Source organism: Strix uralensis, chromosome 12 (assembly GCF_047716275.1).
Source record: "Strix uralensis isolate ZFMK-TIS-50842 chromosome 12, bStrUra1, whole genome shotgun sequence".
NCBI classification, from domain to species: domain Eukaryota; kingdom Metazoa; phylum Chordata; class Aves; order Strigiformes; family Strigidae; genus Strix; species Strix uralensis.
The window spans coordinates 6,821,725-6,840,648 of NC_133983.1; the positions used below are offsets into that span (position 1 = coordinate 6,821,725).

The following is an 18,924-nucleotide window of genomic DNA, read 5'->3' on the forward strand; positions in this document are numbered from 1 at the left end:
AATAAATCTATGACAATTTTTCATTCTCTGGACCAGTCACAGTTTATCCCTAGCTTATAACACCAGGTCTTTAGCTAATATGGGCAGCTACAGAGCACTGTACAACACACTGAATTCTCCCGGCTTTTCTCCTTTTCCCCTGCCTCTGGCAGACACCATTCTCTTACAGGAATGATGACAGCTGATGCTAATGCTACTTTGTGGTTCAACTGTCTGATGATGTGGCTAACACTTCTTCTCCACAGATTATAAATTTGTCACCTCTGTGATCTATTCAATCTCTAGTATCCCGCAGCCTGGAAATGCAATAATCTCCTGTTCCAGCATTCAGATCTCCCAGTGGTAGTGAGCAAATCATTGTCAAACCACCGGAAAAAGAACACTAACTGTGTTTCTTGTACTGAAATCATTAAAGCTTACATAAATAAGGAAATGTCACCTATGCTGACTTTCAAAGCCTGTCCAGGTGAAATAAAGTAAAAAAAATAAATTTAAGAAAATCATCAAAAGCATTCTGATACCGCTTTTTGTTTTGGAAAATTTAATTGCATTATAAATAAGGACTACATTTGTGTCAGTTGTCAGTTTTGGAAGTGTCACTGAATCATCTTTTGAAAAATCCATCTAACATAACAAGAAGAAAAGCATGAAATCAAAAAAGGGAAATGTCATAGAATTTTGATTCAGTAGTTATTCAGGTGTGGGATGATGCATCTCTATGGTTTTCAGAAGTGGAGCTTTAAACTAAAATGATAAAGTAAACCCTCAGAGTAAACAGTCCCTACGAAGTGCCTTAATGAACGAGTCTGACACACACAAAAGCCACACACAGAGCTGAAGTCCTGTGCCTACTGCTAGACTGCCCTATAATACCATATGTGTTTTAAGTTCCTACACCAAATGACATTTTTTGCACTGTATTTGCTGTATATAGTGACATCACAAGGTAAGAAGCAGCACTTTTTGTAAGTAGCCACAGCTTGTAAACATAAAGTCTTTTCAAGGGTAAAGGGTCAAGACAGTTTCAAAGGAAATAATAGTGGTGGTTAAACAGCAGCATTTAATCAAGCAGTATTTCCATTGTCCTGTAGAGTACTTGTACCTATTGATCCCAAGCTTGGCTGCTTCAAAGACTCCTCAATACAAGAAACACAGGTGAAAGACAGAGGCGGAAAACAGGAAGGGTCACGAGAAGCAAAAGAAGTCTGGTAATAAGCAACTGGAGAAAAGTCAAAGGTCAATCAAGGCAGCTGATGTCTAAGCATAACTATGGCAGGAGACCTGACAACTTCATCGAAGTCACAGTGTTTTCTCCATTCATGTGAAAGCTGCAAGGCTGGTTTTCAGTCTGCCTCAAGGCATCTTCCCAATTAACAGACAGTATTCAGCCTTACCATCTAAGTCACAATGTACATTTACTTTCTGAAAAACTGTTTTAGGTTACATACCGGGTGCTGAATAGTTTAATTTTCTTCTTTCACAGAGCATACACATGCACACATACAAAATAAGAATATTAAAGAATCCAAATGTAATTTTGGGGTTTTTTCCCCTATGATTTCCAAAATGATGAATCAAAATTTTTGTCTATGCTTGTTGCTAACTTACAGAGTATCCATGCCAACTGACACACGTATTGTCCAGAAAGGACAACTGTTACAAAAACCCCACTGGAGATCACACAGCTGTGCGTACTAAGATCCTTACTAATTTCAGAAACACGGACACTGGATTCCTCAACGTGAGAAAAACCTGTCATCCTAATGTTACACAAAACAACCACAAAAGTTTTAAACAACCCAAATACTTCCCCCCCACTCTCTGTCAGACTTTGGTACCTCTGCAATTTGTCTGTTAAATCTTTGGAACTAGTATAGCTCCCATTGCAGTAGTTTCTGAAGAGTTCACAATATTTCATATATCATCTTGGCAGGCCTGCGAGAGTATAAAAAATTTCAGTATTTGCCAAACAGTCTTTCAACTGGTATTGCTACATTTCATTTAAAAACTAGCATTTAGTGAGTGACTGAAAAATACACAAAGTCTGTGACAGAAGGAAAAAAAACTGCTCCAATTTTCCAAAAGCCCATGCTATCTTCTTAACCCATGGACTTTCCTTCTGTTACAGAAGGAAACAAGTTCCTCCTTTACATCAACACAACTTTCTCCTACTGGACCTAAAAAGAGTAAAATCTACCTCAACTTTTCAATATGATCTAAAATGCCAAAATATAAAGAGGTAAAGCATAAGAAAAAAAAAATATTAACTTTTTCTTCAAAACAAAAAATAAAATATATAAAAGTATTCCATTTTGGTTCTCATTTATCATACATACTATTTTAGGATTCCACTCACATATTCATCATTCTTATTATAGAATCAAACAGTGTTATCACAGATTAGTACTAAATTGTCACTCTACGCACTTATAATTTAAATTCCTATATAAATATCCACATAATAATCCAGATTTCACTGCTGAGAGGTAAGACTATCTCAGTGGTACGGTAAGCATTCACTGTAGCTAGAAAAAAATACATACCTTCACATTGTTATGTCAAAATTTTGAGATCTAAGAAGAAAGGCAAAAAATGCTAAGGAATTATAGCTCAAGTTTGACTTGATACCTGAAACTTATACCATTTACGATGAGTAAGACGTTCTTTCTTGAAGTGTTGTGCAAAGATAGAAGAATATAACAATTCCAAAAATACACAGTGATCTGATCTACAAAATGGTATGGGTTGTAGAATGACCTCATAAAATAGATTTTTTTCATTGGGTTATTTGAATGAGGCAAGGTTTTAAGCTATTGAGTCTTACAAGACATAATTAATTAACACTTTTCTGCTGTTTATCTCATGAACCAGAAGAATTTTGTGTTTACTTTGGTGCAAATTATTTATTGAATGTTTATTCTGTTTACATTATGTCAATTTGTCATTACATGATGACTTAGAGAGAACTTAAGATTTCAGAATTTGGCTAAGTAGCACAACTATGAAAATACCACCATCGTAAATAATTTTATTTTTCCTATCAGGCTTTCCACTTCATTATATCTTTCTCCAAAACTTTACATCCTCCATTGCCTGGCTGAATCTCCCCTAAGAGAAACAGTGCAGTTTCACTCAGGGAAATAGCAAAATGGACATCAGTGTATGTGCCATAATAAAACCATTTTGGACTAATAAAAATTTTGCATAGTAATGGTTCAACCAACCATGCTTTTTCCTAGCAGTTCATTTTGATGCGGTTAAACGTTATCCTTTAAATTAATCTATTGTTGATTTATTGATGAAAAATTAGTTTGGTAGTAAATGTATCTATATGAAAAATATAGTAAAAAGCTACTAGCAATTAAGGGCAGCATGTCACGCAAACATTAAAGATAATATTATTATAACATGATACAAGTTCTATTAGGAGAAATAAGAGATACAATTTTTATTGAACTATAGTCCAGTTCTCTTGAGCATTTACTGATCAGGAAAAGTGCAATATTCTCTTCTGGAATTCAAGTACTTTTTTTTTTTGGCTGAACTGTTTCTTTATGATATAACAATTTTTCTGGTTCCAGTTGAAAGGTAAAATAAAAAATGTCAATAGCATCATCAATGGGGTAAAAATATTAAGGCCTTTTTTTGAAAATGAATCAGGTGCAGATATTGAACTGTACTTTTTCATCCTTTGTCTCACTTTTCAAATGATAATTTCTTCCACAGCCACCATTAAATCTTGATCTATTCCAGCTCTCTGTATGGGTCATTGATTCTAGATGTACCATGGTTATTTTTAAATGTTTCCCTTTCGTAGAGAAAAAGAGGGCTGTCTAGAGCCAGATGGGTAACTTCACACTTCATTTATCAAACCCAATGCATTAGACTCCGCCCTCTCTTTCCCACTATTGCTGTTAAATTTCCATATAATTTGGTAACAATTTTCATTATCATACAGTGACCCTAAAAACTCTATACAGGTTTGCATGGTTAGTCCAAAATTCACAGCTGTTCCCTTTACCCTCTGTTTGTTACAGTAGAATCTAAGGTTCCCCCTACTTTATAAGCTGAACAGTGACCTTCTATAAGCAGAGGTCAAGAAGAGGTCAGTTCAAAGGGCTAGAGCAGCTCTTTAACAGCTATAACAGCCTGTCCATCAGGCACTATCACGCAGTATAAACAAATCTGGGGCTTTAGAAACTCTGGACCATTTCTGTTAACACTTAGAGGACATTCACTGAGTCCTACCTGAAGTATTTTGGATCACTACCACTCAACACAGAACAACTTGGATCCCTAGAAGACCTGCTCAGACACTTAAGATAGTGACTTTTGAGTCAAAAGTATATGAAACGGTGAGTCATAACACTAAGTGCACTACCATGTGTTTTGGACTGTGGAACTGAAATAAAAACTTAAGGAGTAATTTTGGTTGGCTGATAGGCAGAAACACTGGTACTTAAAGCAAGTAATACAAGGATATGCTCTAACCAAGTAGATACATATCAAAACAGTTCATATGCCTTTCTCTGAGAAAGGCTAAATTTCTAAAAGTCAAATCAGTTTGTATTGACAGGTTCCAGCGTGTATTTTTTTTAATGTATGGTGCCAATGACATAAATAAAACCCATGAAAGAACAGAATGCCTACATTACTCTACAAAGACCAAGTGCAGAGTAAAGTTTTTGCCAGCTGCCCTCCCTTCACTGACCTAAATTTCTTGAAGTTGTACTGTTCATAATGTGCTCTCTAATGCACAATGTAAGGTAATTAGAGTAATCTGTATTTAACTTCCAGAGGAAAAAAATTCTATTATCTAATCTAGCTGATCCCCTGATAGCCTGTTGAAAGTAAAATACTGTAACCTATTGCCTGCCCTTTGACAAGTGCTAATTATTTCCTGTCCAAACACATTTTTCTCATGTAATTCCAAAGTACACAATAGACTGATCTCTAAAACATGGGCAGCCCTGCTAGTACCACGGCGGACGTTTTATAACTTTCACCACCGTATGCTTGATGGCTACCACAGTCAGTGCTTCATTCCAGACATCTAGCTGAAGCTTTGATGAAGTAAAGTGAGGTGTATGGTAACAGTCTGTTTATGCAGATCATATGGATGAGACTCTCAGATAGGTCACTGGAATGGGAAACATCAAATGGAAAGAAAAAGGATTATGGATATTTAATACTCAAAGGACACTTTCTTTCAGAACTTTCAAGGCACAATGCTCTTGAAATTTTCTTTCAGGTGTTTAGTTTTAAGAAGGCCTGCACTTTGTCTGCTTGTGCCTCTCCCCACCCCCATCCAAGAACTTCAGCATTTCTGTGTCAGAGACTAGACTATGTCTACAACTGCAACACTGGCTCCAGCCTCCGATTACATTGCGAGCAGTGAGCAGAGGCCAGAAACACTGTAAGCCACATTACTTTTAAATGAGTCCCAATTGCCATGATTCCTGATGACTTTGTATATTAGGAAATCATTGTTAAACTAAACAAACCCTGAAAAGATATTCCACTCATTAGAATAGTTTAGACTTTTCTTATCTCTAAGAAGCTTTCTATTCTGGTTCACGAAAAAGATGCATGTGTCCCACGGAAAAGCCTTAAGTGATTTCCTCTGTTTCCAGTGTAGCCAAACCCTTTGCATTATTTAGTAAGCATGGTGATGGAACACCCCCCCCACCCCCCCCAAATCCCTTAAATTCCTCAAAACGGAAGAAACAAAACCCACATGATAATACAAGCAATATTGTAGACCCACCGTACTAAGCTCTTTTCCACTCTGAGATCTTAACAAATTAGTATACAAATAAACATTCCGTGCTCACAAGATCACAAACTTATGAAACTCAGTCTCTAATTTGTATAATACTTGCTACTATGTAAACTAAAGCTTCTAAAATGTTTCAAGTCCACTCACTGTAGTTATTGAGAACAGCAAAGACACTCAAGTGTCAGATCCAATAACTACAATTAATTTTTCAAAGTGAATCTCATAGAATTTTCAGGAACTTTCCAAAATTATACACTAACAAAACACAGGAGAACTCCCTTAACTGGAACATTTAGTGCAAGTAAAAAAATCATGCCAATTAAGTGCTAATTTTGATTAACAAAATCTCATTAAAGGAACACTTTTGACTAAAAATTGCATTTAATTGCAAGCACAGGGCATCTCCTGGTTTTAAAAGAAAGCTGTATGTTTGGTAGAAAGAATTCATGGACTTAGATATTTTAAGTAAATATCATAAGTAAGAAAAAAAGATATTAAATGAGTATAAATCTACAGCTGTTCGAAATAGATGTGAAAAAAGGTGACAACTCATTTAGCAGCTAGAGAGAAGGACACAAGGTGGCAAACGGTGGGAATTCTCTTTTTTGAATTCACATATTTCTGAATGAACTAGAAGTATGATGCATCTGTAGCTTCTGAAATGCATTCATCTGACTACATTCTAGTAACATAAACTTTTTCAAATAAAAACATAAACGACCTCTTAAAATTGCTAACAACATCACCTGTTTTATTACCATGGCAATGAGTTCAACTTAAACACTCAAGTATAATAAAACAGTCACATTATATGAACTCTAGCAAAACGTACATTTATGCCAATCTCACCCAACACTTAACACCAGTAGGACACCACAAGAAAATGTGAGGATCATGAAGAAAGCAGACAAGAAGGGTATCTATTAGCATGGCATGCCAGCAAGGAGTATTGCTCACATTGTTAGCAATATAAGGAAAACCTTAGGGCATTTAAGGTGATACCAATCCTCAAATATATATGCTGCCTATCAAGCTATTATCAGTAGACAGCACTATATAAGCACAGTAAGGGAGCATTCTACCCCACAAAGTAACTCTGAAATCAGAAGCAGAAACACTGACTATTCCAGTCAAGGAAAAATACAATTTGAATGGTAAAAATTTTGAGGTTTTTTTTAAATGTCAACTTGCCCTCCCCCTCCAAGGGGTTTTATAGGAGTATATTTGATATAATTGTTTCTAATTTCATTATCTTACTATTTTTCAAAAATTTCTCACCTTGCTGTCCATTCTTTACGCAGCTTTTGCCGCTCAGTAAGAACTAGCAAGAAGCAGCTGATGGTTTCATTCCTTTGTTTCTCAATTTGTTCCTCTTTTCCAACTTCAGAGAGGACCAGGCTTGTCTGAAATGGAAAAAACACATAAAAATTATAATCTAGAAACAGGAAACAATGTGTGAAATTAATAAAAAGCCCATAAGCAAATAAGGACAGTAAATCAATAGCTTTTTTATTACAGTTCCACTGCTGACAAATCAATACAGTAAATGATGGTTAGAAATGGCCATCATATATTTGGTATTTAATCAATATACATGGCACATAAGGTAAAATTTAAAATCTCATTGCCTTAAGTAACACAACAAGACATTGTGCATTCTAGCTCTCATTTTCTTGAGACATAATGATTTTATTTTAAAAATATTTTCTTGTATCAAATGATATCAAAAATGTTTCCCTCAATACAGCATTTGTTTGGGGGATTTCCCCCTCCCCTTTGATCCTTGGTGAAGCTGAAGAAAATACCTGTTTGTATTGCACCTTCTGAAAGGAATTCTGATGATGTCCCTATGTTCTCTTTATCATGAAATATTTCAAGTAAAAAAGTAGTAAAACTCTACCTTTTTGCATTTATGGAATAAATTAAAAATTGCTAAAATATATATATATGCAATGGATTTAAGTAATTTGTGGAGTAGGATGACACTCAGCCTCTGGAGACCAAAAGTTAGTGGCCTTCCCAAATGTTGTGTCAACAGTCAATGTCGATGTAACGAAACGGCAAATCATCCTTCATCCACCCAGCAAGCTAACTCCAACTCACTCACTCCATCTTTGCTTTCAACTACTAACTCACACACCATTTTCTCCTCTTCTTCCCCCTACGCTTCCCCATGTCTGCCAGCTTGGGAAAGAAATGGAACATGCTGATGCTCACACGACTAACACATATGTCAACCAGTGCACATGTGCTGACTTGATGCACAGCAGTCCAACCACAACAGAGATCTAGAGTCGATGCTGCAGTCTTTTCCTTCAGTGAAGATATTATATGTGCCTTCCTCGCCTTAACCAGACACTGATACTCAATTATTTTTGCTAGTCTAATCTTCAGTCACATATTCTGCAAATGTATCAAAGTATCTAAATGCTTTTGGGAAGGATGACTGAATGGACAGAATACTTGCACAAACCTACTCTTTTCACAGAAAAAGAGGCAAAAAAATATATTTCTAACCTGAGCAGTTGTGGAAGTGACTTTGAAAACACAACACAAACATCACCAAAAGCTGCAATTCCTACTCACAGGATGGCCTCTCTTATAGGACCAACATGACAAAAAGACATGGCATATTGCCTCCTCCTCAACATCATACACATTACATTCTGTCCTGGCCAAATGTACACCCACTAAAATTCCTCTGGGCATTCTGCGAGATAAATGGTTGTTATTATCTTCAGATTGTGAAAACAGGAAGATCTATCCTTGGTCTGACAGGTGTTTTTTTTTTTTTTTCCACAAGAAATAATAATACGCAGATCATACACTTTTTATGCTATGTAAAATAGTGGTAACATTGCTACCACCATGGTGGCTCCAAGAGACAAGCATGACAGGGTTCATAGAGAGAAAATAATTTTATTACACTAACATCAGATGACAAAGAGCAAAAAGCATCTTCCTCCCCACCTCCCAGCTCTATCAGTTAGCCTACCAAAAGGCATTATCCTGTCACATAGGACTTACACATCAAAAAGAACATTTCCTTGTAAAAACCCAAAATGTTCAAAACTTTGTCTATACAGATCACATTCTTGACCCTGCTTTGACATTACAAAGCAAACAAAAAGCCAGAGAGCATTTTCAGATAAGGATTCCCTGACATGGGTTTCCCTTGAACTGACCTACAACATCTTTTCCACAAGCTCTAATATCCGCCAACTTCAACGATCCTGATCTTACAGCCTCACTTCCAGCAGCTGCACAGTTTAAAGCAGGGTTTGATAGAGCTCTTCAGCATGTGAGAACATACTCACATGAGATGAAGAGATGTATAGTCTTTAATAGATGTAAATTAACACTCCTTGTCATTCAGAATAAATATACCTATTAAGACTTTAACTTTTATATTTACCATGTGCAAGACTTGACATAGCACTATACTTAAAGCTTTTCTCTGTATTATAGGATGATCAGACTGTGGCCATACAACTAGGTCACAGCACACCAAGATTTCCCTTTCAGAAACCTTAGATGGCCTTATTAATCACAATGGGATAGGGAAATCCAGTGGTAGTCTACTTCTCTCCAAGACTGCAGAGAAGCCCCAAGTTTAATGATGCAATGCCTCACAAAGCTGAAAGTATAGCTATTTGCCAGGAACAAACGTCAAGATCCCCTAAATAAGTGATTCCCAGAGTGTAGAGTGTGGAGAACTGATAGTTCCTAAAGAATTTTCTGTTAAAGTCTGATGAAAAGATGATGTGATTAGAATACTATCAGTCAGAGAAGACAGGTGATCACTTCTCCAAGTATTCACAATCACATAAGGCTTTTGTATAAATTCTGATGGCCTGGCCAAACTGCAAATTTGGTACTGAGTTCCACCACCTAAAGTCCTCTGCATCTACAGGAACATCATAATTCTGGAAACTGAACATAATTTAATTTTTACTGAGACAACAATTATATTGCTCCAGCCTTCTGTTAACACCTTTCATTTATGTGGTGATGTACAAAGTTCAAGTCAGACTCATAGTTTGACACTGACATCATAAAGGCTTCTTTACAGAGCCTTGTGAGTACAGTTGCAGCTACCTGGAGGGTGAAGTAGTACTATTAAGCTACATACAACAACAATACATAGCAATTTAACTGATTTACTTGTTTTCTAAGAGTGCTGAGGGCAGTAAGGTTACACAGAAAGTGAGTGCAGGGCTTGATATGTAGCTTTTATAGAGGCATGTCTTAATAACTTCTTATTCATATCATCTCTCTAAAAATCCCAAATTGTAACAAATGAAGCAGCATTCTGGCTAAAACAATATTATAAAACACGTTCCTTTGAAAGTTTTCTTTTCCATGTAACTTGTTTTGGGATTTATTTTTAACAAGGGGACTCAATATATACCTTGACTGATAAAGGTCAAGGGTTCAAGAAACTCGGTCAAAGATGTTATCAGCTGGGAAAGCCATTTCCTCACATCAACACTGATAAAAATCCATCAGAAACCCAGCCGATACCACCCCTGCTCTAAAGGGCAGGAGTGACCTTCTTTTGAACATCATTACAGTTGCACATCTCATCAAAGAAAATCTGATCTTGTGTCTCAATTCTTTTAATGTTCTTTAATGACAGATAATTGTCTGCAGAGGCCCCTTTTGGCCAATGCTGAGTGAAGCCTTCACATTTCTGAACTGGACTCAACACTGACTCAGTGTTTTTCAGCACACTTGGGACCGCAGGACAGTAGAATAAATAAACAATGTAACCAGCCCTACAGCCTGTCTTATCTCATCCTTGTGTTCACAGAGACTCTTGAGGGTGGTAATGTTTACAAATTGTTGAAACTTTCTTTCTTCTGCTTCCTGAGCTGGCAAAAACATATCCTGGACAACCTAAGCAACGAGATTACGCAAACTGCTTATCACTTGAGGGAAGCAACTTCTTGTCTCACTGGCCAGCATGTCTCTAATAAGTAGTACTGTTAATATTTTCAGCAAATCTTCCCCAATTCTCCTTACAGATGTATTAATGTATTTAGGGCATTTCCTTGTAAATCCCAGACGGCATGGTCTTAAAAACAAACACACAACCTACCTATCAAAAAAGCCCAAAGCTATATATGCACACACATATAGCAGTTGCCAATCCTTTTATGTTAAAGATAGTATTTAGGAAATTGCACACTTTACCTTCCTTCTGGTACAGCAGCAGAACTAAATCTAGTGCTCTACTGATGTATCAGGCAACAGCCATCAGAACACCTCTTATTAGGTAAGAAAGAAAGGTACTAGGATAAGATTTTAAGAGACCAATATCATATTCTTCTCATTCCCGCTGACAAAATAAATCAGTGACATAGTACTGACCAGAAACTGTTATAACCAAGTCTTACTATTCACCCAGGACACACACTGAAAATTAGATACTTTTATGAGTCTTAACACAGCTAACCTAGCTATTGTAACAAGATCACAATAGTGGGTTTTTTTCTTAGGTACACAGCAAAGAAACTGTTTCAACATCAATGGACCACTACTCTGCTTAACTGTATGTATCCTGGGTGAATACCATGACATGCTTACAAACAAGCGAAAAAAAAAAAGCAACCTCTTAAACACTACAAAACCCTCGCTGGAACATTTTTAGTCTTTTAAAGCTAGATTTTCTGTCCTTCAATACAGACCTCTCGAGGAGCCAGACTTAAGGTTAGAAACATTGTACAGCTGGAGACATGAAACCTAGTATTCTGTCAAACAAATTAGCCTTCAGTCTGAACTAAAGTGGCACTTAGGACAGTTTGTCTCTTGGTCCCACTTTATTGGATCAACAAATCAGATTTTTCACTCTGAGTTCAGATTTAATTTACTCGCTACCAGTTCAAATAGAATAAAAGCTTCTGAATCTTTACTAACCATTTGTACTTTAATATAGCAGTCATCTCTCAATAACCAATAACTAATACAGAAAGGAAAAACAAAGTGTAAAATCTGTAAGCAGGCTGAATGTTTTAAATGTTGTTCTGTATCTTCCTTGTTATTTTTGTGACTTTATTTTGCTTTTGGTGCAAAAAGTATCCTGATGAAATTCTGTAAAACTGAAACACTGTGCCTTTTGCAGGGGGGTGAAGGGGAAAGAACCTGAAATCTATTAAGCCATATTAATTTCACATGTCATAACTTCTATGTGATAAAAAAAGCTAGTAATTGCTTACAAACCGCTGCGTATTTCTTACTCACTTTTAAAATTTTTTACTTAAAATATGAGGAAATGTACCTATTTTCATTAATACGATGGAAGCTGTCAGTATGGTTTGAGTTATCACCCAGTAATTTGGGCACATTAAACTCAATTCTCTGCCTTTTGTTTGTTAATCCACTATGCCAGATATCACAGTTTCACTCAGCAGCCCTCATGTTTTGGAAGATACTGAAAAATGGCTCATGTTTGTCAAAGAAAACAAACAAACAAAAAACCCACCCAAACCCAAACCAAAAAAAAGGTAAAGAGAAAAAAAAGTGTTGTTTATAGAAGCCAGCTGCTCTGGCTTCGGCGCCAGCAGCTCTTCATCCTGCTATTTTATGCTTGCAACCCCCACTGCCCCCACTGGCACAGGTACAACTAAATGTTGACTTCAATGCTTCAGAGAGCACTCAACTGATTCTGTACATGATTAATTGCCAAAGACATGGCTGACCATATGGAACAGAGAAAGCATCAAGTAATTCATACTTCTGTATATGATCATTTGGCCCCTGTTGTTTTAATGTACAGGAAAGAGCTAGTATAGCACAGACCTGGTGTCTTGCCCTTGACAGCCCATTAAGAAATCTCAAAGCACCTAGTTGAAGTTATGCTGTTGGCTTTTCAATAGCAGCCTAATAAAACAGAAGCAAAGCTTTCCAACTAGTCTTAAATCTTTCACATACAGTACATTAACCACTGCTGCTAAAACAACTGGTTTCTTATGATAGGAAATGGGATTTGATTTCTAGCCTCTGCATACTTACTGAAAGCCTTCTTCTGACCTTTGGAGGGTTTACAAAATCATTGTTCGTTTTTCCTGCCATTTTCCCAGTTTCTTGCCATGGTGATCCTAATAGATTTGTTTAAGGTTCAGTACATTCTACTCTTACTAGCTGTTATATGCAAACTGTACAGTGAAGGTAGGCTCATGGGAGCTGAAAGGAAAGAAATTATTATTAACTGTTTTCTTCTTGAGAGTCAGAGAAGTCACTGCAACATCTAAAACATAATTTACTTTTAAAGAGACTATAAAACAAAACAAAAAATTCCTGAAAAGAAGCAATATACTAGCGTGTGCTTTCTTTTATCAGACTGGAGACAAATCATCAAATTTCATTTGAGAAGGAAGGACAATTTATTTTAAAGCTGTAGTATTCTCAGGGATGTCTGACACAGAGCTCAATGAAAAGAAAAAGGTGCAGACTTGGAATATATGTCAGAATCATTAACTGCTTTATATTAGTTTTATCTACCGTTAACATCTTTTCAGTCATATGCAGTCAAAGAAAAACGTTTAAATAATGTTTCCCTGTCAAGACTCTTAAAATGACAGTGCTAAAAAGTTAATCCCCATCCTCACAGATCTTCTAGCAGTTTTGACATATGTTGGCAAGGATGTATTTGTTGGCACCTTCCATTAGAAAATATTTACATGGAGTTTTCTCGTCTGTGGATTTTCTAGTTGTCTAAATGAACCTCATGGTCTGAAGGGCCTTATGTGGGAAATCCTAATCATTGGACATACATCAGTGGTAATTTGCCCAGCTACTGAATTCAGCTAACACTATTAATACTCCAACAGAATACATGAATAATCCACAAGCCAACATAAAACTCCATAATCATTCTAGTTATTGACAGAGCACTTCCAACATTAAAACAGTTTGTCTGAGTCAAATATTATGTCTGTATTTAAATAAAATATAAAAGACAAAGAATTTTATGAGACATGTAATTTTTGTATTTTTGTAGGGTCAAAGGAATGGAGGCCTAAGTTGCTGGTGTGAAACCATTGCCACAAAGATTATGTATTCTCCCCTACCATTATATCCAGTAGTGCACATCTGAACTGAGCAAGTACATAACCCAATTGTAGAGCAGAATGCTTAAAGTTAGACATATGCTTAAGCTCTACATACAAGTCTACATGCATTAAAATGTAGGGAGCCCTGCCTCTCTTTGAGGTATTCACCGCTGACAACAAAGGATGAATACCTGACTTGATAGATGAGTAGTTCGACCTAGAAAAAACTACAGAGTAGATCACTTAGACATTTCCAAAGAAAATTTAGGTCTTGTATACACTAGAAAGTTGTACCATTTAACTACACCTGTGGAGCTAAAGCAGTACATTTTCTAGCTGTATGAGTTTAAGGGTCATAAATTAAACAAGGCAGAACTTATTTGGAAATAAGCATTACCTTTATGCCTACATAAGCGTATTCATACTGGGTCTTGAACCATATATTTAGGAAAAAGGAATCCAAACTGAAGTAGTGACCAAGTAATTTCTGGTTACTCTAGCATGCCAAAACGGAATGAATCTCCAGTGGAGGGAAAAAAAAAAAATTACTGGATGATTCAATGCAGTTATGATAGGTCTCTGAAAGATTTTCAATAATTAGTTACAAAGAAAAAGTTGATCTTAGTTACAAAGATCAACACTTTCAAAATAATCTTGCTGCACTAATTGGTTTGGCAATGTTCTAAAGGTGAAGTATAACCCATTTCATCACGAGAGAGCAACCGAACCACTCAAGATATTTGGAATAAGAGGGGCTTAGCATCTTCAGATGTATGGGTGAGTGAAAGGTTACCCTTTAGCCAGATTCTCCCAGAGCATGGCCCCTCCACCTCTGAATCATCAATAGCACAAAGACTGAAGCAGGCCTACCATGCATAGTGGATTATATGAAGTGTAAAACATTGTGGGGAAGAAGCTTTTGAAAGAAGTCAGGAAAAAGAAATCACGCTTGCAAGGAGATCCAGCTGACAGGCTAGTCCCTAACAAGTGAATATGTTTGAAAACATTGTGAATGCAAGAAAAGAACACGCCTTTTGTTTCCAAACCTACAGTGTGTCTTTACCCCAACTGTTGCCTGCATGGCTGAACATATGTTTTCTGAACAAGAACTGAAGCAGAAAGTGTTCTTTGTTATAATTCACTCCTTTGTATACACCTCCTTTTTCCCATTTTGGTCACATGCAAACAGTAGTTACGCTGAACACTTAAGTTCTGAAGGACTGCACAGCAGTGTATGCTTCAGTGACTATTTACTATTGCTGAAATCAGTTGAGCTAAGATGCAATACAAGACTCACTTCACTAATGTGCACTCTGGACAGCTTACATTTTGCAGTACTGAATCACGCTGAGTACAACCTGCACACGTTCACTTCGCCAGCAGACAGGATTTTCATCATCAACAATTATGTGCAGTTCTAATAAGCAGTGAAGAATCATAAAACAAATGATCTTATGTGTTCAAAAGAACTCAAAAGAGTACCCCATAATTTTCTTAGCATATAAAAATTAACATCATCAGCTATTATGAATAATTTAGGATGGGAGGGAGGAGAGGAAAAATGATGGGCTTCAAAGCCAGAAGTAGGTAATACCATCTCACAAACAATGAAATGAACTCTAGTTTGAATTAAGTACTCATGTAATTTTACTGATTCTAATGAAATAATTCTACATGTGAGCAAGGCTTTGCTTTGACTCATCTAATTTATACTGAAGTCCTAATATGCTAAGCTACATACAAGCTTCTCTTAAAATATTTACAGATGCAAACTTGTACCAAAATCTCCAAACTAGACACCTGGTCCTTGTAGCACTCAAAATACAAACAGGAATCACTAAATTTAATATTATTGGTCACAGGAAGAATTATTTTTAAACATCCCCAAACTATGAAGATGGGAAACAGTGAGTACTAGATTCTGAATTCATTATTGCATTTTTATTTGCAACTATCTTTTAGCGTTTAATTACAAGTCATATTACTGATTTCCTCGAACAGCACATCTTAGTATCTATTTAGAATGGAAAAGTCTAGAACACCAACATTTTCCTCCCATCGCTGAAGCCACTACCTGTTGCCATCAAGCCACTTACTGCCTTAGCCACAACACTTTCTAGCACGATGTCTAGTAAAAATATAGTTGTGCAAAAATTTGGGACGTATTACCAATGTCATTAGTTTTTGTTGAAATAATTTAAAACACAGAAAGCCAAGTTACAGAATGGGTTAAACTGCAGAATGAAGAAGCTGCGAGCCACAATCAAATGAAATAGAAAGCCACATGTCCAGAAATGCTTGTGGGCATGCTTTGTCTAAGACGCATGCCATAGCAGAATAGCAATTTAGTACATATGCAAGATAACCACATACAGCTGAATCATATCTTCAAATGACATAAGGGTTTCAATGCCTTTATCATCCTCACAGCACTAAATGCACCGGGTCTATCCCTGTGAGAATGGGACTCTCACCATGTTGTTTCAAAAATGAAGTTTTGTCACATTTGGCTCAAGTAACAGCTTCATTACAGTGACACCATGGCACACAGCTATGAAGATTTAAAATTCATAATCATGTAAGTGCGGTAGTAATACTAGCTGTCATGGCAAAAGGGATGGAAAAAGAATTTAGAGCACACTCCTAGGAAGAGCATAGGAAACAAAACCAAAACAGAATCTGATATACTATGTGTATTTAATGTGTGAGGACTATGACATTGTCAAGCAGCAAGGAGGACACCACTACCCATTGCTAGAGGTTGATCGTGACGACAACATTTGGAAAGACACTCTTTTGCAAGCTACAGTACTTGTTCCTGAACCAAAAACTAGGCAAACCTATTTCCGTGCCTTACCCTCCTCCAGTTTTGTTACAGTATATAACTATATTTTTCACATAAAAACATGAGCTAGGCACTTCATATATAGGCCATGCAAATGGTAATGACCCACCACTGAGGGTGTGCAGTGTAAAATGGACAAACAAAAGCAATGTACTCGCAAATTTTAAAAATGGTGGACTGAAAAAGGAGAACATACAGAGAAGTTTACTGATTTAACTCTCATCAAACAGTGGCCCAGAATACATACAGTCACTATTTTGGATGCAGTACTTACAGTAAATACAGATTTCTCCTCGGAGGGCAGGCAACTACTTATTTTTAATTCTCTCGCATTCAAAGCATGTTTAGGAACAAAGCTTTGCATGTCATCTTGACTTATTAGAGCATAAAGCTACATAATCCTGTAATATATACCTGCCACCTATATATGGACACTGATTTCCCATTATGAGTCATAAAGGGGAATGTATCTTACTAGTATATATAGGCAACACAAATCTTACAAGAAAAAAGACAATTGCAAAATGAAGTCCAGTCAGTAGTCCAGGTACACCTACAATGCTAAATTAGGCAATGCTTCATTATAATTAATATGTCTGATCAAACCTACCAATCTGTAGGCTCAAAAGAAACCTATACTTTTTTTTTAGAATAAAAAAACCCAAAACACTCCTCCTAAATTAGAGAAAATTAATACCAAAGTAAACTCTGCCTAATCTCATATGTGCATGCCCATATATGCTTTATACAGCCGTACACAGACCAAGGTATTACACAGATTGCACACCTGCAGTCACCGTTTTTGTCACATCCTGCTTAACTGCAGGATGCCAACACAGAGTCGGAGCATGAATTCATGGCACATGCAGGCAGATCTCCCCTGCTTCTGAGGACATGTCACTCTCCACAGAGGTTCTCCTTCTCTTGAGACACGTCACTCTCCACAGAGGTTCTCCTTCTCTTGAGACACGTCACTCTCCACAGAGGTTCTCCTTCTCTTGAGACACGTCACTCTCCACAGAGGTTCTCCTTCTCTTGAGACACGTCACTCTCCACAGGGGTTCTCCTTCTCTTGATGCCTACCTCCATCATGCCAGGAACCCAGTAATATTTCTTGCTATTTATTGTTCTTTTGAATGCAATATTTCTATAAAACCTACACTTTATAAGCCTGTTAATGCAAACTATAGCCAGTTATTGATTATTTTATTTTGACAGAGTTGAGTTCCAGTAAAAGACCACATTATACACTACACTTCTTTGACTTTAGATTTGGATTCTGCCCATGTTTTCCTTTCATCAGAGAGATGTAATGTTATGGCTATATGGGTATGACAACTACCAACATGTAACAGTTCATGCTATCAAAGTACCACTTTTCTTCCATTAATGTTTCTGATATCCCATATGGGTTTGTTTTCACTTTATTTTGATTTTGGGGAAGGATTTTTGCTTTGTTTCACACTCTTAGGGAGGAAGCAATAAGGTTCTCAGTAATGTTTATCTCCTCAGAAAAAAGAAAATAAAAGATTCATTTTTCACCTTAAAAGGAAAATTATCAACTCATTAACCCAATAATTAAAAGTACACACAAGGAAATATCAAGGAAGTAGCTCACAGGCAGAATAAATCAGTTAAGAAAATTTCTAAATTTATCTCCTCTCACCTACAAGTGCATTAAAAAAAGCCTTCTTCTGGAAATATTTTTATTTAGAGTCTAATCAAGTTCTAAATGTTGTCAATTTGTCATACTCATTTTCCATGAACATTCAAGTATTTAGAGATGAATATTTGAAAAAAGAATTTAAAGCTTGAATGGCCAACTATTTGAAAACTTCACCATATCAGGGATCATTATATAGACACTTTTCATTAATGTCACAGCATTCAATCAGGGAAAATAAACTTTCATCACGTGATTCGTGTGCCTAACAAAGAAAACATACAGCATGATCCACATATCACTGTGAACATATGCACGTCGATTACTCTCTGAAACAGAAGTCACATGCCGAAGATTCTGGCAATTCAATAAATATGACATTTGCATGATGTGCTCACACACTATCACAATACAAGTTGGAGAACAGAAAACACTGTTACTCTGTGACACCCCATAACAATACGTTGTTACACTACACTGCAACACTCACAGGTCCTGCCTCGCTATCTGACTTTTCCGTCTATAGGCACGTGAAATAAGATATGGGTTCTCAAGTTCAGCTGCAAAGTCCAACTTGAGAGAG

The 18,924-nt window shown here is 36.6% G+C and overlaps 1 protein-coding gene across 7 annotated transcripts in view; it reads right to left on the reverse strand.

Moving 5' to 3' along the window:
* Positions 1–18,924, reverse strand: part of FTO (FTO alpha-ketoglutarate dependent dioxygenase) — a 257,854-nt gene that overhangs the window by 134,821 nt on the left and 104,109 nt on the right. For all 7 annotated transcript variants that reach the window (XR_012630603.1, XM_074882061.1, XM_074882060.1 and 4 more), the window contains one exon: positions 7,058–7,182. Coding sequence is in view for 6 of the 7 variants with exons in the window: in XM_074882061.1 (XP_074738162.1) it covers positions 7,058–7,182 (125 nt within the window). In the remaining variant the exon portion in view is untranslated. The remainder of the gene's footprint in view (positions 1–7,057; positions 7,183–18,924) is intronic.